General features: G+C 35.5%; 1 protein-coding gene across 3 annotated transcripts in view; it reads right to left on the bottom strand.

Annotated features, from left to right (window-relative positions):
- Window positions 1-24,178, bottom strand: part of LOC139141336 (prolyl 3-hydroxylase 1-like) — a 328,430-nt gene that overhangs the window by 135,273 nt on the left and 168,979 nt on the right. For all 3 annotated transcript variants that reach the window (XM_070710968.1, XM_070710969.1, XM_070710970.1), the window contains exon 6: window positions 23,066-23,371. In XM_070710968.1, the coding sequence (XP_070567069.1) occupies window positions 23,066-23,371 (306 nt within the window). The remainder of the gene's footprint in view (window positions 1-23,065; window positions 23,372-24,178) is intronic.

Genomic DNA, 24,178 nt, shown 5'->3' with positions numbered 1-24,178 from the left:
GTACAGTGTAGCATTGCACTTCGTGACCAGTCATATTCAAGAAAACAAAACTGACCTTTCATTTATATTTTGCATTCATTTATTTTTATAACAGACAATCCAACTTTTAAATTATAAAAACTGTTAGATAATGAACAGCTTTTAAAGCACAGTTCAGCTGGTGAAAGCGACACAGGCCTAAACTCAACAACATTGCAGGATGATGGATATAAAGAGTACATCTGTATTACAGCAGTGACATGTAACATCATTAGATGAGTACCCCCTTCGACGATCTGGTTTGGTAAATCAAGGTTCAATCGACAACTGAATTTTTAGGAAAACAAATTTTTAAAACAGGGACTTGTCTGACTTGCAAGTTAAACTCGGTATTTTCTGCGAGTGATACCAAAATGCACTGAAAGTGAAACAGTTTCGAACGAAATCTATGATGGTCTGTAACTTGTGTAAGGACGCGTCGTAGACTTTTGTTACTACAAATCTGTACCTTAAAAATATCGACAGATGAGAACTTTTCATTGTAGAAACAAACAAATAAACTTCAATGTCGCAGGACCCGCTACTAGTACCTTGGCTCCAAGCAGGGCCGTGGACGTGCTCAGACGCTAGTATAGCAGTGTATACAGTATACGGTACGTACGTAATTAGTGACCAGCACTGGAAGCAAAGTCTGTGTCCTGTCATCGCTAACAAAATCTCGCTTTCTGTTATGACTGGATTGATATTCAATGCTTTTGTCCATGTTTTCAGCGTTAGATAATTGCCGAGCACAATTTTGGGGTGTTTCACACCCCATCCCGACCGCTGTACGAAAATCCGCTGCTTCGCCAACGTCCAGCGCTGAGCTGCAGCCGACATGTTTACACTCTGAGGTCACGGTTCATCAAGTTCAGTTCGCGCATGGATATTGAATCTTCGTGTTGAAAGAAATTTTACTCTATTTTGAGTCTTTCTATGATGAAAATAACCAGTTTCATTATACTTGTAAATTGGGTGCTCTACCAAGTATAAAACATAACGGATTGGTGAATAATGTAGAGTCAATTCCAACGTTTAAAAACGGGACTACATTATAAATCGCGTAATGATTTATAGATCGCACTTCCGTTAACGTCATGAGGCTTGATCGGCGCGAAGTTAGATTTTGGTACCATCGGCTGTGTACTTGTTGTTAGGGAGTTATCTAGTGGACAATTTCGTGATCTTTCTATGGAATCGCAAGGCAAATGATATCACAGTGTTGGAAAAACGTGTGTACAGCACCAGAGATAGACGGGTTTCAAAATTTGTGAACGCGAACAGCAGTAAAAATGCTCACTATGTTTTCTAAGTATGTACAGTACACGGTTCGGAGAGACCTGCAACCGGAACCGGGATCGAATCATCCAGCCTCTCCGAGCAATTCTCAAATGTACCGGTGAGTCAATGTACAGTCTGTCTGTTCATCGCTATAATGTTCTGTAATCGTTGCATTGCTATGTTTAGCTACAGATAAATTTTCGTTGAGTACTGATTCATACTGAATTCACTTTCGTTTCACAACAGTTACAGTAAAGTGCTGAGATTTTTGCAGATTGTCGCCCGTCGCCGCCGTTAGTATGTAAACAACATAGGGCGAGCTGTCCGCTGTTTGACATTTGATCATTATTAATTTAATAATCATAAATGTATATGCATGTTTTTGCTTCAAGTTTTCAACTTATTTGTCTCGTTTCAAATAATTATTGATGTCTTTCATCAAATTGCGATGTTTAAATGTGTGGTCAAACGGTAAAGACTTATACTCTTCCCTGAACGATTTGTATTTTTCGGAATGCATAGTGAGGAAGGGACAAGAAATTCAGAGAACAGAAAGCAAAATCGCAGCCTATGACAGTAATGTAAATGTTACATGAAACTTCTCGAGTCAAAAGAAATTCTCTTGAAGATACTTGTGGCATGAAATGAACATGGCATTTAAAATAAATCGTACCACAATTTGAATTTAATCTTTTTTTCTCTATGTCTTTTTATTTAACAATTACTTTATTTGCGCTGACCATTTTTTCTTGTGAAACTGGTATTTCAGAGCTTAGTTGGATCATGGTTGGATAAAACACATCTTGTGCTTTCCACAGTCTGTCAGGTTTTCAACAGTGTCACCGTCATGGTGTCACTAACATTGGCCATGTTTACACAAGCGATTTTACAACTTCTGTGTACATATCTGAGCTGAACGTATTATATCCTTGGAAAAGATAAAAACGTTGAAACATATGGTACAATACAAGAAATTTTGCTGTCACTTAATTGTGTTGCTTCTTTGGTTTTCAGTATCTATCGTCTATTTAATAATGTATTTCGTTTTCTTACTGTTGCTGAAATTGGTAAAAGTTTATCCCACAGCTGACTGCTGTGGAATTATGCCAACTTATGAAGGAAAGTTTGCATTTTGTAGTTTACGGCAAATCTGCAGTATCATGCAAAATAACTTGCCGCAAATTTTACCTACTCCTGGTAGCTGTCCTGCAAGATGCCACAATTTTCTGTGAAGTTCCTGCACAGTCTTTCATGTACTCTGTAGTTCAAAGGGCTATTGTGCAAACACAGGCTTCCACATTTCCAACACAAAGTTACTGCAGTTACTGTTTTCAGCATCTTTTGCATTATATATTTGCTCAGTGCAGCTAATGTGTATAATGCGAAAGAATCACCTTACAGCAAAGCCGCTGCAACTTCTTGTATTGTTGCACAGTTCCTGCACAAAGCTACCGCACAGTTACTGTTTTCATTCCTTCTTGCACCTGTGCGGCAGCAACTAATTTGCATGAGAAAAATCGCCTTACAGCAGAGCTGCTGCAACCTGCTGTATATTGCTGCACAGTTCCTGCACAAAGCTGCCGCACAGTTACTGTTTTTATCATTTCTTGCACCTGTGCGGCAGCAGCTAATTTGCATGCGAAAAAGTCGCCTTACAGTTGAGTTACAGTAATTGTCTGTTGCACTAGTGCCGCACCTGTGCAGGAACACTGTGCAGCAGGCTAAAAATTTTCATAAGGGGTATAACACCGGGAACACACGGCATCGTACGCAGGGCTAGGCCACTATATACTTCAAAAAGAGATCTATCATAAAATATCGTTCTGCAGGTCAACATACACATCACCCATTCATAGGCCTACAGGTACAGAGATCAACAAACAAACAGGGGAGGCAATCTGCTTGAAACCATGAAGCAGTCCGTTTGTGTCTGAACTCATCTGAGACTCGTGTTCAGTAACCGTTGGTCAAGTATTTTGCTCAGTGGTAAGAATCGTTTATTCATTGTTGACATCGTAATCGATCCGATGTACACAACAAATGTTTGATTGTTTGCACCTTTTCGCGTCCCCTCGTGATTGGCAGCTGTTTGAATGCTTTCATCTATTGTTCTGTGGACGCTTTGAACACAACATCGAAGCAGTTTTGGCATCAAAAATCAACTTAAAATGGAAAAAATGAGAGAATTTCACCGACAAGGTGATGCAACAAGTATTCACAAAACGTAATATGTTGGAACAGTGCTTTAATTTACACCATGGTTGTTGACAGCTCCAGATTTTCGGGAGCATTCGTTGACGCTGTTACCATACGCCACTCATATTGGATTATGAATGCCCAGGGAGATAGGGGGTATTTATAGGCTCCCCCTGCCTTTAACTCACACGTGTAAACCCCCCTTCAGCTCAGCAGCTGCAAAATCAGTGTTGATTCATGGCTGAATGTGTACATGGATTATGTAACTTTTGATTGTATTGTTTGTGTATTTCATTAACTTCCAACCCCAGTAAACCTGATTTAGAAGGCCTAACATGGGTGTAAGATTTAATGGGGTGGTCGCATCATGTTCTCAATATATACCCGTTTTTTCTGAAATCATTAATTATGCAAATGAGCAAAAAGTAAGCAAGCCACATCCACCAAAAACTAATCAGTTCTTGCCACTTGCAAACTGAATCTATGAACCAGATTTGATTCTGATCTGATGAGCCGGTTTTGAAATATTTAGTACACAGACAGACAGACACACAGACACACAGACATCACTGAGACATATGCTCACGTGTGTGAACAATTTAGCAAAAAATGGCAAAAATTGGCCCAAAAATACAAAAATACCGTCAAGGACAATGTGCTCACATGCGGTTTGAATTGGTAAATTCAAGAAATATTTAAACCAGAAAAACAAGAATTGCAAAAGCAAATAAGGTCTGCACAACTTAGGTACTGGAGGTCATCTTTAGGAACATGCATATCAACTTCTATAGCAAGGGGACAAGCAGATCCTACATACATAAGCAAATGTTAGCAAAAAAATTAGCCAGAGAAGCTTGACAAAAAGAAAAGGTGGGAGAGTGGGGAAAAAATAAAGAGTGGGAAAAATGTACAAGGGATCTGGTAAAAAGTAACGCTACCTCATCAATCTTCTATCCCCTACCCCCTCCGAAATATCAAATGTTCCACCCCTTGGTTGACCATATATACATAAGATCAGCTGGTAGGAAATGTATTTACAACTTTGGGGATGTTTTAATTAATGCTATGAGTGCTATCATTCGAATGTAAACAGCACTTAAATCAGTTACAGATAGTGAAATGCCTTCCACTGTGGGGGGCGGGGGGGGATACGACATATAGAATTATCCTGGATCCAAATTTCTCATCAGTTCTTGTGTGTCTTACATGCAAACGTTGCAAAAATTGGTTCGCAATGAAAAAAATTACCTCAGCTTTGTTTTCTGGATCAAATTTTACTACAAATTGATATTAAACATGACAAAATTATGTTCACAGCCTTCAAAACTCTCTCACAACATATCCTGGGTTGGTGTAGGTCATTTTAGGTCACAAAACAAAATTACCTAAAATATAAAAATTTGGGGGTTTCCCAACACTTTGAGCAAATAATTTATCTAATAACATCCCTCTGGACTTTTGTACCAAATTACAAAGCTATCAGACAAGTAATTTTAAGAACAAGTTTTCTTGACCAAAAATGACAAAATTGTCTTAAAAATACAAATTTCTATATTTCAGGACAATTTCCACATATCTAACTATTGTCATCTCTGGACATCTGTACACCAAATATAAAAGCTGTCTGTCCAGGGGCTTTAAAAAGAATATATTTTTTAAGATTTTTTGACCAAAATTGACAAAAATTGCCCCAAAACAGTAATATTTCCAATTTTGTCGTAATTTCAACAAAGGGTAACACCCTTCAAACATCCAATCCGAATTTGAGAGCAATTGGGATAGCGGTTTCAGAGAAGAAGAAATTTTACTTAAAATGAGAAAAATAACCAAAAAATTCAGCAAAAATACAAAATTCAAGATATCTTCATGATATTCATTAAACTGATTTTGATCAACCTTAGGAACCTGTATACCAAATATCAAAGCTATCACATTAGTAATTTTTCAATAAAAAATTTTTGTCCAAAAATTTTGGAAAATTGCCCCAAAATAACAAATATGAAAATTTCAATTCAATTTGTATACACTTGACTGAGGTCATCCTGAGGAATATGTATAGCAACTTTCAAAGCAATCAGATGAGTGGTTTCAGAGAAAAACATTTTTTGACTAAAAACTGAAAAAATTACCCTAAATATAAACATGCAAATTTCATCCCAAATTTTAAACACCTACTCTAGAATGCCTAAAGGAACCTGCACACCAAGTTTCAACCCAATCTGACCAACGGTTACAGAGTTTTAGCAATTTGAAGGGTTTTCCTTTTTTCCCCTCATTTGCATATTTTTGGCACTGACATGTTCATTTGAACAAATTCACATCTCCATCCCTAGGTGCACCTGTAAACCAAATACTAAGACAGTAGGTGTTGCGGTTTAGCTGTTTTTGACGTGGACAGACATACATACATACATACGTACATACATACATACAGACATGCAAATGGCATGCAAATGAACTGATTCAGCTTATACGATTACCTCACATTGGTATACCAAATGTGAGCTAAAAATTGAAGATTTCATCAAATTTCAATATATCACACTAAGACAATGACACTGTAGCTCCCATCCTGGACTATTTAGTGTTTGTTCTCTGGTCAGATATTTGAACATGTGTGAAAGGGATAAAGTGCATGAAGTGAAAATACTTAAATGTAATGTACTGGAGACAGTGAAATATGTTTAATGTATTTATTCAGAATATAAAATGGAAAAAATACAGAATTAGATATATCGAATACTGTGATACAACCATTAACTCAACAAGTCATTTACAATGACATAGTCCCCACTTGTAATAGGAGTATTAGTCTTGATGGGGCAGGAAAATGTGGTCAATAAGAAGTATCACTGGAGTGTATATGTTGAGATCTATGGGCGCATAGGTCTGTGTCGTTGTTCCCAATTTGAAACACATGAGGCATGTCTAAGTTATGGTTCTAAATCGGGAAAAAAGAGCAGACCTCTAGCAGTATTGGCCAGTCAAGAAATACATATGCGCATTATAAATGAGGTACAAGATGTGACATCTTAAGGTCTAATATCCTATCAAAATTGGAGGGTAGAGAACTTGTGGTTACTGAGATATGCATATATATGTATAATCAAGGTCAAAGGTCATTGAGGTCACATGACATTTTGAAAAAAAAAAATTATATTGCTAATTAATTCCTATGTGCCAAAAAAATCAGATCTCTAGTTCTACTCGCTTGCCCAGAATTAGATGTGAACATAATTAATGAGGTAAAGCGTATGTTGTCATAAGGTCTCCCATCCTACTAAATACAAAGGACATAGCACTTGTGGTTACTTATTTATTGACATAAACATATATTTTAGGTAAAAGGTCATCAACGTCACATGACATTTGGTCAAAAAATTTCTCTCCTATAGTTATCCCTATATACCAAAAATCAGACATTCAGCTCTATTGGCTTGCTCAGAATGAGATATGTGCATAATTATTGAGGTACAGTATGTGGTGTCATAAGGTGTCCAATCATACCAAATATGAAGGGTGTAGCACTTGTGGTTACTGAGTTATGGACAAATATGTATATTTGAGGTCAAAGGTCACGGAGGTCACGTGACATTTTGTCAAAAAAATTGTATTGCTAAGTTATCCCTATATACCAAAAATCAGACCTCTAGCTCTATTGGCTCGCTCAAAATTAGATATGCGCATAATAAATGAAGTACAATATGTGGTGTCATAAGGTGTCCCATCATACCATACATGAAGGGTGTAGCACTTGTGGTTACTGAGTTATGGACAAATATGTACATTTGAGGTCAAAGGTCACCGAGGTCACGTGACATTTTGTCAAAAAAATTGTATTGCTAAGTTATCCCTATATACCAAAAATCAGACCTCTAGCTCTATTGGCTCGCTCAAAATTAGATATGTGCATAATAAATGAAGTACAATATGTGGCGTCACAAGGTGTTGATTGATAAGAAAATTCCATTGCAAGTCCAAATTTATCTTATACCCTAGCAATATCATGCTCCATCTCATAATGACTTTTAAAAATCTGACAGAAAACAACCCTAGGATCAAGACTGTCAGGTTTTAAAGCAATCCAACAAATATTTTGGGAGAAAATGATTTTTTGACAAAAATGGGAAAAATTACCCAAAAAATACAACTTTCAACATTTCACCACAATTTGAAGAAATGTCACTAAAGTCACTATAAAGAGCTTGCATACCAAGTTTCAACCAAATCTGGCCAGTGGTTGCAGAGTTTAGCAATTTGCAGGATATTTCCTTTTTTTCCCCTCATTTGCATATTTTTGATTTTGGCATGTTCATTTCAACAAATTCACTTCTCCACCCCTGGGTTCACCTGTCTACGAAATATCAAGATGGTAGGTGCTGCGGTTTAGGAGTTTTTAATGTGGACGGACATACATCAACACATACTAACTAACATACATACATAAATACTTACATGCATATATACATTCAGACAGACAGACAGAAAGACAGACAGACATGCATACATACACACATTTATTTTTACAGCTTTTAACCTCCAACAGCCGACCAACCTATCAATATCAGCTTGTTCAACTTGATACTACTGCTTATAATAATATAAACAAGAGTTAATTACATTCTTATTAAAGTAAACATGCCTTGCTTATCAAGATTACGTCATAAAAAAATAGTGACAATGTCACTGGTCGCTCCCATATAGTTATCAAAACAAGCTAAAATCAAGCTAAAAGATTTTTTTATCACAAATAGAAACAATTCCCCCAATAAAATAAAATTATACAAATTTCACCAGAATTTGATCAAATCTTACTGACGTCACCCATAAAAACCTCTACACTAAGTTTCAACTCAATCGGACGTGTGGTTTCAGAGTTAAAAAAATTTTTGATCAAAAATGAAAAAAATAGCCAAAAAATGCAAATATGCAAATTTCACCACGATTTGCCCAGATTTGAGAAAGGTCACTCCTATGCACTTCCATACCAAGTTTCAAATCAATCAGACTTGTGGTTTCAGAGAAGAAGATTTTTTGACCAAAAATGGGAGAAAATTACAAAAAAATTCATGAAAAATAGCAAGTCCAAGATACTGACCCAAGATGTGCATAATCATTTCAGGTCAGCCCAAAGTACTTACATGCTAATTTTTCATCTAATCTGCTCAGTGGCTATTGAGATTTGCAATAAAATGTAAACTTGTAAACATATATACATATGGCTATGGGAGCTAACAAACGACCCAATGGTCGACAGAGCTCTGCTGTGTTATGAAGAGAGCAATGTTTTGTGACATATGTATTGATGAAGAAGGTTGAGATCTTTGATAGCTCATTTCAGGATGGCCTGACCTAAAATGGCAAAATTAGCTGCAAAAATACAAAATTGATGATTTCATCATAATTATGTATAAAAATGTATACCAAATATCAAAGCTATCACATGAGTAACTTTTGAGAAACAAATATTTTGACCAAAAACGGCAAAAACTGACCCAAAAATACAAAAATTGAAGATTTCATCAAATTTCACTATATCACACTAAGAGAACCCCCAGGAACCTGTATACCAAATATCAAAGGCATCAGACAAGTAATTTTTGAGAAACACATTTTTTTTTAAATGGCAAAAATCGCACCAAAAATACAAAATTGCAGATTTCATCATATATTCTGTATATCATATTTAGTTTATCTGTAGGAACCTGTATACCAAATATCAAAGCTGTCAGACGAGCTGTTTTGATGAAATAAATTTTTGACCAAAAATGACAAAAAAATTCCTTAAAAATACAGATTTGCTTATTTCATCACAATTTGAACAAATCCAAGTTGGGCTATCCCTAGGGACCTGTATACCAAATATCAAAGCTGTCAGACGAGCGGTTTTGATGAAATAAATTTTTGACCAAAATGACAAAAAAATTCCTTAAAAATACAGATTGGCTTATTTCATTACAATTTGAACAAATCCAAGTTGGGCTATCCCTAGGGACCTGTATACCAAATATCAAAGCTGTCAGACGAGCGGTTTTGATGAAATAAATTTTTGACCAAAAATGACAAAAAAATTCCTTAAAAATACAGATTTGCTTATTTCATCACAATTTGAACAAATCCAAGTTGGGCTATCCCTAGAGACCTGTATACCAAATATCAAAGCTGTCAGACAAGCGGTTTTGATGAAATAAATTTTTGACCAAAAATGACAAAAAATTCCTTAAAAATACAGATTTGCATATTCATCACAATTTGAACAAATCCAAGGGTTATCCCTAGGGACCTGTATACCAAATATCAAAGCTGTCTGACCAGCGGTTATGAAGAAGGAGATTTTTTACCGAAAACGCCTTTTTTGGCACTAATTTGCATATTTTTGGCAATGACAACTTCATTTGAACAAAATCTCATCTACAGCCCATCATCCATGTACACACCAAATATCAAGATGAAATGTGCAGCGGTTTCGGAGTTTTTGATGTTGACGGACAGACATACAGACATACAGACATACAGACATACAGACATTTTCCTAGCCTATAAGAATAGCTTCCATTGCCATATATACATATGGCTATGGGAGCTAAAAACCAGATATGAACTGAAAATGCTCACGTGTTTCATTATATATTGCAGTTATGTGTAAATTTGAACCTTTGCCACATGTTTGAAACTTCATTGAAAGTATTATGATCAACATAATGAACAATAATCACCGCCGATTAATTCTAAAAGGTCATGAAGTATACAAATATGTAATTAGCTGAAATAAAAATATTAAAGTTCTTTGACTGCTGTCATTGTATCACCATTAGTGTAATTACCGTTGGCTAAGTCCTTCAAGCCATATATGCCGAGCTGTGAAAGCTCATTAGATATGCAAATTATAAATTAGCTGACATGAAAATGTGAAATGACTTTCGATATTGTTTTAACCAGGTATAATCATCAATGTACATAGCATGTTTTGCCAACTTTGATCAAGTAAATCCTAGTATATATCCCTAATACGCAAAGTCCATTAAATATGAAAATTAGGAATTGACTTAAGTAAAAATGCTTAATGATTGTAAATAATGTTGTATCATGGTATCTGCAATATATGTAGCAAGTTTTGTCAATTTTGGTCAAGTCAATTCAGATATATATCTCTAATTAGGAAAGTTCATTAAATATGCAAATTAGGAATTGGCTGAAAAGAAAATGCTTAATGACTTTCAATAATATTGTATTATAGTGTCTTTAATGTACATAGCAAGTTTCATCAATTTTTGATCGTCAATTCAGATAAATATCCCTAATTATGAAAATTCATTTAATATGCAAATTATAGGAATTGGCTGAAGTTAAAATGTCTTTTGACTTTCAATAATGTTATATCACAGTATCTTTGATGTATATAGCAAGTTTCAACAAGTACAATCAAGTTAATTCAGATATATATCCCTAATTGGGAAAGTTCATTAAATATGCAAATTCGGAATTGGCTGAAGTAAAAATGCTTACAGACTTTCAAAAATGTTGTATCATAGTAGCTCCAAATACATGTAGTAAATTTCATTAACGTCGGTCCGGTCAATTCAAATATATATCCCTAATTAGCAAAGTTCATTAAATATGCAAATTAGGAATTGGCTAAAGTTAAAACGCTTAATGACTTTCAATAATGTTAAATAATAGTATCTTTAATATACATACAAAGCTTGGTCAATTTTGATTGAGTCAAATCAGACATATATCACTAATTAGTAAAGTTCATTAAATATGCAAATTAGCAACTATGATTCATGTCACCCCTTAATGGTTCCCACTGCTGATATATCTTGGATTCAATTGAATAGATATATCAAAAGAATTGATATATCAAATTGTGTGTAGTCGTTTTTAATGTATGTCCGTTTTTTCTAAAATCATTAATTATGCAAATGAGCAAAAAGTATGCAAGCCACACCCACCAAAAACTAATCAGTTCTTGCCATTTGCTAACTGAATATATGTACCAGATTTGATTCTGATCTGATAAGCCGTTTTTGAGATATCGGACCAACAGACAGACAGACAGACAGACAGACAGACATCGCTGTGACATATGCTCACGTGTGTAAACACGTGAGCAAAAAACAGCATCTGTCAGGTTATAAAGAATCTTCAGCTGGTTATCTTTATCAGTATTTTCATCTGATTAACCAAGCACATTTTAACTCTCAAATTAACATTGCGAGTAAGTTCTGTTGAATAAGTTGAGCCTGTAGGTACTCAGAGAAAGCACACAGAAGAGACAAATGTTTGCAACTTAATTAGTTTAAGGTCATCAAAAGCATTATAAGGAATCATGTAACACTTTCATTGCACTGTTTACAAAGATTGCATAATTGCTATACATAGAACATGAGGAATCTTATAGCCCAGTTTTACCATAAAAACCCTATCACTTTGACCACTCTTTTAATTGACCACCCTGTTTTTTTTTCCTCAAAAAGTTATTTTATTTTATCCTTACAAATTCGACCATAAATGGAAATTGGAACTTTCTCTATCTCTATTTATTTGACCAACCTATCATGACAAACTATCATGAGCAATTTCTTTTAGATAACATACAGAGAACAATACATGACGATACAGAATATGTCAAAGTTGGGATTCAGGAAAGTTGCCTTTACATGTTTTAATCATCCAAGATGGTACGCATTTCACTATGAACTGTCAAAAAAGTTGAACTTTCTAATAATTCTACACTAAAATTATTTTGGCTTTGTTGATTTCCTAATTAATTCAATTATTTAAAATCATATTAATTATATTTTTCTAGGTGAATTGATAGGGTTTATACAGTACAAGAGTTACATACAATGTAAGTCAAATTCAGTTAAACATCAATTACCGTCTACCATTGCATCATTCCTATAAATAACACCTCAGTCTGGAACAGCACAATCATAATCTGCTCATTCACATGGGCAGTACTTGACTCACGGGCTTCCTGGGACAATGAAAAGCAAGAGATGGCATATGCGACGCCCTCAACGACCATCTGAAGTGTACGTTTCGTCTTTAGGTGTAACTATGGACGCGCGCGCGTTTGTTCGACAATGATCTGAAGTGTACGTTTCGTCTTTAGGTGTAACTATGGTCGCGCACGCGTTCGTTCGACTTGTCTCACGGAAGCGAGTGAGAAGGTTTTAGATATACCAGGGTATGAAACACATTTTCAGCCTTCTCCCATATAGCCTATATAGACCTCGAAATACGCCACCCCAATCACAGTTTACGTTTTAGAACACAAAGAAAACTAACATGCAGCTGTTTATTTTTCACTAGTTAGGCGTACATTCGAGAGAATGGTGAAATAATGTGTGTCACTTTTTCTCGGTACGTGCGTTACCAAACTTCGTTTTACGGTAAATCGGACTGTCGCAAAATTAACCGCAAAACGTCATCAAATTTTGCTTTGAGGAACGGCGTCAGTCAATTTCGCGCGACTTCATCAGTGTGTGGCATGGTGGCAGCATGACACACAGGGGTGTTGGATCGTTTACCGTTTTCGTCAGGTACTCTGAATATACAGCTAAGTAAATTTATTGTTAGTCTATTAGATAGTGTACCACTGTTATTTATCAAGTTTCTTGTTGGTGGATTAGGTTTTTCAGTCATTTTTTATCGCATTTTTCAACTTAGATTAGTTGGTTGATGAAGTCTCTTGCCATGGCATGGTTCTGCTGACTGCAGTGTCGATGTGTCATTTTCCCTTTGGTATTGTAGCCTAGTACTATTTTTAATGCCGGGTAATCTTATTCGTTAGGGTTTCCATTGTATCTAAGCTTCTGGATTTTTATTTCTTTCACCCTGTCAATACACGTTGCGTAATATTTGGTCTGTCCTCTTTCATTTTCTATCAGCTGGTTATTCTCCTTCAATGCCTGCATCAACTGTTCTGTGGTCATGTATGTCCTCTGGACACTAGTGCACTGGATGTTGTTGGTTGGCCAGATGCATCTGTCTCGCAGTTGATACGTCTCCTATACCGTGCTGACTTCAGGCAGTTGTACAGTGTTCTGCAAGCCTCGCATCTGTTCGAGAAATTTTGGACCATACTGCAACAACTTTTTGAATATATGAGACAGTCGTCTATGCCGTGTTTTTCAGCCTTGCATATTGCATCATTTCTCAATTGTATAGCGGTACACGATTCTCCAAATATCCCTTTACAGGGTTGTGAATCAAGGTCTCTGAATCCTCCCTCACCATTCGGTGTGATTTCATCACTTTCTCTACGTGACAGATTGAGGTAACAGTATGTGATATAAGTTAGGGAACTGTACAATTTCTGATGTATACCAGATTTACCCTTTAAGATGTATGAATTGTGAGTTTTTGTATCACTTTAAGAAGAAGAGAATGTTCTTTTTCAACAGTTATACTATTGTGTGTTATTATATGGATCAATTCAGGTTTTATTAACATAGAAGGCACACTATTACAAACACATTATCAGTGTCCGTTGTAGACATGTAGTAAAATTGATCTGTCTTCTGCAATCTGCAGGTAATTGAAGCAGCTATATACATGTATAGTGTCCATTGAAAGGCACAAGCTATGTGATTTATTTAGACGTATTTTACGATAATTTGATCATCAAAGTGTATAGTCTATGTCATAGTGCAGCTATGACAAGGCCACCTTTAAAATGACTAGGCCACCTTTAAATTCATCATGTATTTTTGTAGGAATTTTTCCATTGTTGGTTAAAATTTTGCTTTAAAAAATATGTTAATCTAAGAGTTAATGTAATAACTTTCATTTTAGGGGGGAGGTCCTTCAGGTATTCTCATTTTACCAAGTAAAAATTACTATTTACATGTACATGCTGTTAAAACAATAGTTACCGGTAATTTTTAACCAGGTGGCCAGCTGAGAACTTTGTTTACACAATTCCTGCACGGTGACATGAGAGATAATGTTAACATAAATTATTGCTTCAGTTTTGATGAAGAAAATCTTGAAAGATGTCATTGCTCTACTTAAAAAGTATTACACAGAGTTGATGTTGAAATATGCAGTCATTAGCTGGAACAGATAATTGACACCAAGCAAAATATAGCATTATCTGCATAACTTGGGAATACGTTTTGTTCTGCACACTAAAATGTACAAAATCTCTGACACAGCTGAACCTTGCACAGCACCATGTACATAGAGAAAATTCATGATTTGTTCCATCCATTTTTTTGGTACATAACAAAAATTGTGCTATAGTAGAATTCATGCTCTATGAAATTCCTTCACCTGCACTGCACTGCACTGACACTTATTCTGCAAGTTCATTTTAAATGAAGACAATCTTGCGGAAAATCTTTTAATTGCTTTACTTGAAAAGTTCATGTTGCAAGTTTAGTGAGATATGCAGTCATTAGCTGGGTCAGCTCAACTCACCTAGCAAAATTTAGCATTAGATGGGAATACTTCACTGTACATATTTTAAGGTAGTGTAAAGGGTATTTTTTGGACCAAAACTTAATTCAGATACAAAAACAAGTTAGAATAAAGACTTAAATAATTGATTTTTCTCTGTATGATACATAATTTTCAATTGCATATTGCCTGATAAAAATTGTAATGAATGTAATCAAACTGATTGTCCTCTTGTGACCTAGTGTAATGTATAGACTGATAGTTACAGAATTCAGTCATTCCTATTTGTGTTGGACACCATTAATTCAGTATGTTTGCAACAAAAAGAGAAAAAAAGATCAGTTAAAGATGTACAAGCATTATATGGGTGGAATTTATCCTTTCCCTTAGGTTTACATTGACAATCGCTGGAAAAGCAGTTCCAATTGCCATTTTCATGAAAATTTGCACACTGCTAAGTCAAAAGAAACAAATAATATTAATACTGATAAAATGATATTGAATGGTCACCATGCTTAAATATAATGTGGAGATAAATGGCATTGGAAGATTTCACCAATAGAAAAGGCAATGGTGAAAAATGCTGACTTTGCAAGTTTTTCTCAAAAATGAAATTTAAATGTTAAAATTCATGGTCTTGTATCTCACAAATGAGTGCAGTGACCCCCATATTTTATTACACATTTTGATATACAGTGAAGAACCCAAATAACAATTCTATCAATTCTATCGCTTGTACATCCTTAATATGTCCTGTGTATGTACATCAAATTTTCATTATGCCATGTGACAAGGACTCGCTCAAAATTGTTTTATGAACAAAAAGGGATATCGTTGTGAACCATCAAATCTTCGTATCCTTTGCACTTGTAGGAAGGTAGACATTATGCACCTGCCAAACTGATCTTTTGTGATGTCATGATTATGGCTGCAGCAGTAGACGTTGTATTCCTCTGACACTGTGACCATTTTACCTTATACTACTGCAAATGTTTGATGAAATCTGAGATGAAAATAAAGTCAATACATGTAATTTGTCATAGCAATATTTTGTTGTCTCCACAAACACTCACACCAACATATGGAAGCTGTATTAACAATTTCCATTAGGGAAAAATAACCTGTTCCTCAGATCCACCCCTTCTCCCTCCCTTATCTGATATAAAATTTTACAGTACATTTTCTTGAAATTAAAGAGACAAAGTTGCTCATTTGCACGTTTTAGTTGATTTTAAAATATTGCTTTTCTTGTTAAGAACAGTGAAATGGCCCAATCACTGGTTGTCACAGCTCAACCCTGTACATAGACATAATGCATGATTTCTTCCATCATTTAATTTTTGGTATGTAATAAAAATGTATCATAGAAGAAGAATTCATGTATTATAACCATGTACAGGGTGAGAGTTTAGTTGTATCATCTGGTGATTGGGCATATTTCAGTCAAAGAATGGAATAAATGATGTTTCAAGAGAAACTAAACTAAAATAATGTCAAAAATGAGTGACTTTGTCCCTTTAAACTGGATATTGTTAAAACTATTCTTCAGGTTTTCCTTCAAACTAAATATTTAAATTACTACTTTGCTTCAATGGTAGTTCAGTGGTTTTGCATTACCAAATTTATAAAAGCCTCAAATTATTGTGCTTGCCTATAGCTTGTTCTGAGTGTTTTGAGTACTTTATAATAAAATTATTTGATATTCCAAGTATGTTGGAAGGAAAAAAATTAGTCCTCTCATTGATTTCACTGCCAAAAAAAATCAGGATCAGTTACAAATTTGTTTCTTGATAATTAAAATTGACTGTACATCACAGAACTTTATGCACGAACTGCAAGTGTTCCACTATTTTTTTAGCCTAAAAATGCACAAGGTGTATCCTAACTGTATAGATAAACAAGATAATAAAAAACTAAAGGTGAATCATGTCATAGACTCTCGGGAAAAACGAGAGTCTATGATAATGTTCAGTAGTCTTGCTCTTGTGATGACATAAATATATATGCAAATGAGTGTGCAATGAGATCTTTCATCTTTTTTTAATTTTTTTCCTTGTTTAATAATAATAATAATGGTTTATTTCCTTTTCGAAAATGTGTGAAAAAGCACACTCACAAAGACAGTTACATGGAAAAAGTGTTGATATGTGTAGGAAAAACGAGAGTGAAAAATAGTTGTCTTGCAACTAATCGGGTCACTCCCGAATACCTGGTAATTTGACACATTCACTGTATGGGCTGAAATTTATCAATGAATTACATGGAAAATGCGGATCAAAAATTTGCAGCAGTAACTATGGAGGCGTGAAAGCTCTCAGGAAGACAAAAAAGATACACAGCATAAACTTGATAAAAGAAACCGTTTCCAAGTTTCAAATTCACACAAAGGGAATTTATGAAAATAAAAACCAAGGATTAATGTACATCAATGACCAGTGAGACTATTCTGAAGATAATTTTTGTATTCCACTTTAAAGCGATATCTATTGTGTATTTCTCTTATTTCAATGGGTATAGCATTCCAGACTTTCGTTGCAGCATATTTTACAGTAAATTCACCTGCCTTATGTCTAATTTTTGGTATGGCTAGATCGTTACGAACACTTTGTCTTGTACTATATCTATGTTGAATCGGGACAAAAAGTCTTTAAAAGTATCTGGTAGTCTGTGGTTTAAAACATCATGTACAAAAATTGCAAGCTGTAGTTTATGTGCTTGAAAACATTTAAAATACCAAGTTTTCTAAAAGTGGGGACGAGTTTGCGTTATAATCGCTGAAGGTCATTATACGGACCATCTTTTTCTGAACCAGGAAAATATCATTCAAATAAGTAGGATAAGTATTTCCCCACACTTCAAGGCCATACATTATGTGGGGTAAAACAAAGGAATTGTATAACAATACAAGTGTAAATAGCGGTACTACATGACGTAATTTCAGGAACACACCTGTTAACTTACTGATTTTCATTCTTACTTGTACAATGTGATGTTTCCATGATAAATTACTGTCTATAGTTACCCCTACAAAAGATGCACTGTCTACTCTTTCTAAAATTTCATTTTTCATTCTTAGTGAACCTTCACATATACAATCTTTTCTATTACTTTTTATAATTGCATATTTAGTCTTTTTAGAGTTTATAGTCAGCCTGTTAGCATCGCACCAATCAGTCACAGCAGATAAATTGTTAGTAACCACATTCAAATCAAGTTTACAGGATTTTGTATGGTGTGAAAAAGATTTGAATCATCGGCGTACAGTCTAAAATCAAGAACATCAGATGAACAAGGAAAATCATTAATATAAATAAGAAATAAAGTAGGCCCTAGGATCGATCCTTGAGGAACGCCACAAGAAATATGTTTTTACGAGAATGTACGCCATCGATGCTGACAAACTGACTTCTGGAGGACAAGTAATTTTGTATCCATCGCAAAGGTAAGCCTCTGACACCATAGTACTCTAACTTAGACAGCAAAATATCATGATTTATGGTGTCAAAGGCTTTTGAAAAGTCTATAAAAATACCAGTTGTAATATTACCTTTGTCGATTTCTTCCAAAAGATGTTGAGACAAGTTAACTAACGATAATTTTGTGCTGTAATTTTTCCGAAAACCATATTGGTGTTCATATAAACGTTATTCTGATCAAAAAAGTAAAGCATCTGTTTGTTAACAATTTTTTCAAAAATTTTGCTGAACACTGGTAATATTGAAACCGGTCCTCACATCATCTGCATCACCTTTTTGTAAATTGGAATCACCCTTGCAACTTTTAAATCATTTGGGAATTCACCAGTTGAAAATGACAAATTTATGATATGACAGAGTGGTTTGGAAATTACAGAAATTGCATCTTTTACAAGTCTCACACTTATGTAGTCATGACCAGTCGCCTTGTGGATATCAAGAGATGCAACAGTATTGACAACATCACTTTCAGTTACAGGATAAAGAAAAAAGGAAAGCTGAACTGGACTGTGCATATTAGAAGTGAAGTTTGAGTCAGCAGTAACATCTATTTTACTGGCAAGATTTTCACCAATTTGAACAAAGAAATTATTAAAATGTTCTGCTATATCATTCAACTGTGTAGATGTTACTGTATGACATCCAGAATTATCGGTGATTTGATTTGGTACTTTAAGTTTCTTACAAGTCTGTTTGCCCAAAATATCATTGATAACCCCCCACATTTCTTTCGTGCTACTCTTGTTTACCATTAGAAGATTTGCATAATAACACTTTTTGGCTCTCCTTAAAATATTTGTCAAAGTATTTCTATATTTCTTATAATTACTCAAGAAAGGTTCTTTAAACTTATTCTTAATTAACTTAACATACAATTTGTGTTTCATACCTATTGACTTACGAATTTCCCTTGTAATCCAGGGTTTGTTCTTACTTTTCTTATTTTTACCCATGGGCTTGAGTGGTGCATGTTTTGAAATGATGCTACAAAATTTGACACAGAAACATTGATATGCAGAATTAACATCCTCATGGCAAAAAACGTCATCCCAAGATTCCATTTCAAGGTCCCTTATGAAATCATTTTTCTTAAAATTTGAGAAATCTCTTGAGAGGGAATGACTTGACTCAGAAGATGATGATGTACAAGTGTTTTCAAAAATAAGAAAAACTGGAAAATGGTCTGAGATGTCTGCAAAAATTACACCAGCGTCAATATGACTGCTATAGATATTCGTGTAAATATGGTCAATTATGGTTTCAGAAGTTGAGGTAACACGAGTTGGGTGTCTAATAACTTGTACATAGTTTAAACATGAAAGAGTATCTGAAAGTTTATGTGCAGTATTGGAAAATTGATTGATATCGATATTAAAGTCCCCTACTAAAACACAACCTTGATATTTATGATTAATTTCATACAAAATATTTTCAAGACCGTCAATGAACATAGCTGTTTCATCATCTGGTGGTCTGTAAACAACACCAACAATGTATCGCTTGCTATTGTGTATGAAAGTCAACCACAATGATTCAGCATTTGGGACTGTGATATCATGAACAATATCATACTGTAATGAGGAGTGTACATAGAAACCAACTCCTCCACCTCTACCGTGATTTCTACATCTTAATTCTAAGTTATAATCCTGTAAATTGTACATATTCTTGTAATTAATTTGCCAGACTTCGGTTAAAGCAATAACCTTAAAATCATTTTTGATGCCTTGTTGAAAAACTTGAGTAAAGTCATCGAAATGTTTGTTTAAAGATCTAACATTAATATGAGAGATTGACAGAGCAGATTGTCTATTTGAAAATGTTTCATTGAACTGTGAAATACTGTAGGTATCGCTAGATACCTGGAAAAGATCTACATCTGGAGCTTGTATATTTGTTTAAAAAATGATTATCACAAAAATACTAAACTCAAATTCACACACACAAAAAGACTTACTTGATTTTATTTAAATCGTCTTCATTTCTGATGACAACGGACACAGCACCCTGTTCTTTTTTTACGTAAATGTTACCGTTGTATGTCCATAAATATTATAATGAAGTGCTTTTCTCTTATCATTTACATCTTTCATCAGTTTACGTTTACAAGGTGTTAAATTTTCATTGACGTATATTTTGTTTTTGCTTGAGTGTCCTAGTTTGTCCGTAGTAATGTCCTTGAGTTTCTTTCTTTCGTTGTATACTTTGTCCCGTAATCTTCTGTTCACAAATTTGACGATGATAGGTCGATGTCGCGTCTTGTCTTGTCTTCTATCTTGTTTTCCAATTCGGTGAGTTACTTCTATATCATTGATTGTAATGCCTGGTTCGATACATTTCACCACTGACAATGCTATGCCGTCTGTGTTTTCAGCCTGAGTTTCAGGAATGCCGTGGATTTCAATATTTTCGCGCCTGCTGTACTGATTTTGATCTTCTTGGTTTCTTTCAAGTGTTGACATTCGCTCTACCAGTTCGTCATTCTGTTGCTGTAATCGCCTGTTTTCGTTTTTCAGGGTGGTAATTTGGTTCTCATTTCCTCTACTAGAGTGTTGAAATATTCCAGCGAATTTGTTATTGTCGTTTGGGATGACTTGATTTCTTGTATGTCTCTGACGACAGATGGCAAGCAGGCGAGTTGTCTGTTGATCTCGTTCAGTTTTTGGTCCATTTCGGTGATGTTGCTGGCTGTTTGATCTTCTTGATGTGGTGTCGCTGTAGTTGGTTTAGACGAAAAACGTTTCTCCTTGCATTTTCTACATAGAAACAGATCCCCTTGACAGAAGCTGACACCAGATGTCTTCCCACAGTCGTTGCATTTTGTCATTGTTTACAAGCAATTTGCATGAAAACAATAGCCTTCACCGAGCCTTGGGGAATGTTCTGTTGTCCAGGGTTGTCATTCAATGGTGAAAGCTACAGGTCATTTTCCCACCTCATAGTCAGCAAATCCACCTAGTAGAGCTCTCCACAGTCACTACAAGTATTCATAAGGATGCTACTTCAAGATTGATTGAAGTAGTGAAGGCAAACGTGCAAAAAATTACAAGTTTGCAGAGACGAAGTGACAGTTCAATCGTCATGAAAACAGCGCCCTCTATTCTATTCTATTGTTTGAGCTTACAGTGTTCAAAACATTGGTTAAATTTAAAAAGTGGAGTTTTACTAACCTTTTGGTGACGGTGACTTCCGTGGAAAAAAGTGTCCCCCCTGTCCCCCCTTTTTTGTAACGCACGTCCTGAGAACTCATATGAGCGGTTGCATACCCATCCTAATACATACAGTGTACAAACGCGTCTTGGCCCTAGTAACCAGAGATCGTCTGCTGCTGGTCCGTCGCGTGCGGCGGAGTGCGTTCAGTTGTGGTTGAAATTACGTCATTTCAGGCTCGGGTGTAGTCGATCGACCCTGGCCCCGGTTCGTGGGCAAATGCATGCTTGTGCGGATGTACACAAGCATGGATCGTGTTTACGTACTGACTAAAGAAGAGGTTATTATGCTAACTTTATTTTGGGTTTCTTTAGGAAAGGCGTCTGCGCAAGGTTGATGTTCCGGAATCTTCCTTCTTGACGGGAGGTCAGGGTTCACGGGATAAAACGAATGTATAACGCAAATTTGATCGGTGAGGGCGTACTGCTAAATTCGCTTCATTGTGCAATGAAGCCCATGCTTGACTTTGAATGAATGACCTACTACATTTCATCTGTGTACCAATTTGAAAGCATGGCAAAAAGTACAACAAAATTTGCAAATTTCGCCTTGAGTTCACAGAGTCATCTTCAGGTTACTCCCAGGAACCTGCACACCCAATTAGAAAGTAATGGCATACACAGTTTCAAAGAAGATTTTTTTAATGAAAAATGGCAAAAATTGCCCCAAAATACAAATATGCAAATTTTGCTATAATTTTGATGAGTTCATTTTGAGTTACCACAAGGCACCTGCACGCCAAATTTTAAAGCGATCTGAGCGTTGGTTTAAGAGAAAAAGATTTTTTACTAAAATGGCCAAAAAAAAAAATTCATTAAAAATAGAAAGCATCAATTATTGACATCAAATCTATATGTTTAAATGAGTTCGGACTAAGGTACCTAAAAACCAAATATGACAATGATCAGATGAGTAGTTCCTGAGTTATTGATTTTTGACCATTTTCGCCGGTTTTTCTACCTCATGGCATATCTATGAGACTAAAAAGTTCATTTTAACAATGGCACATCATTTTAACAATGGCACAATCAGCTTAATACGTGCAGCGGTTTGTGAGTTTTGCGTTGGACGGACAGACATCATACATCCATACATAGATACATACATACATACAGACAGACAGACATCTCACATACAGACTTTTTTCAACCATATAACCTCCCAATTCCCATATATGTATGGCAAATGGGAGCTAAAAATTGATGAACGACAACGATGGATGCTGGACAACAGTCGCTGCCATACATCCATCTGTTAGATAAGATACGCGTTGCTGACACGGGAGCTAATGAAAGGGATTAAAGCATGGGTGTGTCTGCCTCTTCCATTTCATCATTTAACATATTAAAGTGACATCTATATTTTCCATTTTCATGATTATTGAGCATAAATGTATACGGACTGTTACACTAAAGACCATTGACAAAGGTTAACAGCCTGTGATGGGAAGCTAGTAAGGAATGCTAACTTACGGATGCCAAGTCCATCAGGGTTTCACATTCTTTTTGTGTTGCAAATCCATCAGCTGCCATGCGTTCACTTCCATTCAGTTCTTTTTCAGTAAGTATCACATTAACATTTGTCATGTCAAAATGACTTAAAAGATTTTGTTCATCATCTGATCTTTGCATGAGTTCAGGGTTGTTGTACCTCGCCTTTCCATTTTCCATAGCTAGTTCTTCTGGCTCTCCATTTTGGATCTCCATACTGAATTGTTCTGCATCTCCTTTTCTTTCCTCTCCTGTTTCCCTTGACATCTTAGTATATTCAGCTTCTTCCTACAAATTAAAAATTTACCGTCGATGACATAATTCGTCATGATCAACTGTTTGTGGAACTTAATGCTCACTGTTTGGATTATGACAGTCCATGACAGGTAATGACAATGTGCAATTGATTTGAAAGTTTGAAGAAAATCAGTGCAGACTCTTCAAGCAAATGTACTCAGGATGTGAAAAACAAAGACCTTGATTTAAGAGGCAATATGCTTGCAGTTGAACAATGTCTGAGAAATTACATATAATTTCACTTGTTAGAACACTTAGAAAGCTTTGAAATTAGAATTCTCATTACTTTATGAGGTCATAATGTTTAGCAATCTGTTGTGTTTATTTGTCGATCAGCATAGTTCCAACAACTTGTCATTTAAAGAGTGAGATCCAGTGCCATGGGTGCACAATAGGCAACGTCGTAGTGACGTTGCTTGTTGGCAAAAATTGGGCGGGATTGTTAAACACTTGCCTAGTCTTTGCAGAGAAACATAAACTATATGTTACACCAGGAGCTACTGGTTATCACCTTTGCCTGAATATAACGGAAGTGTGCTGGGTTTACACGATTTGAGCCTAGCTCATAACCAGGGTTTGTGGACTATGGCCAAGAAGCTGTGGTCTAGCCGACAGACCTTTCCCCCCTGTGTGATATCTTTACTAGGTGACTGGATGCCATACGTTGTGAGTTCGAATCTCATTGAAAATTTACTGAATTCTAACCACAGTTGTTTGTTGTTCCATGCATGGTGATGGCTACTGTGGTATGCACTAGAAATATAGGAAATTCGGGAACAGAATGGCCGCTATAGTATA

This window comes from Ptychodera flava, chromosome 9 (genome assembly GCF_041260155.1).
Source record: "Ptychodera flava strain L36383 chromosome 9, AS_Pfla_20210202, whole genome shotgun sequence".
NCBI lineage: Eukaryota > Metazoa > Hemichordata > Enteropneusta > Ptychoderidae > Ptychodera > Ptychodera flava.
Note: the sequence above shows the minus strand (reverse complement) of the source record. Positions and strands in the feature narration are given on the sequence as shown.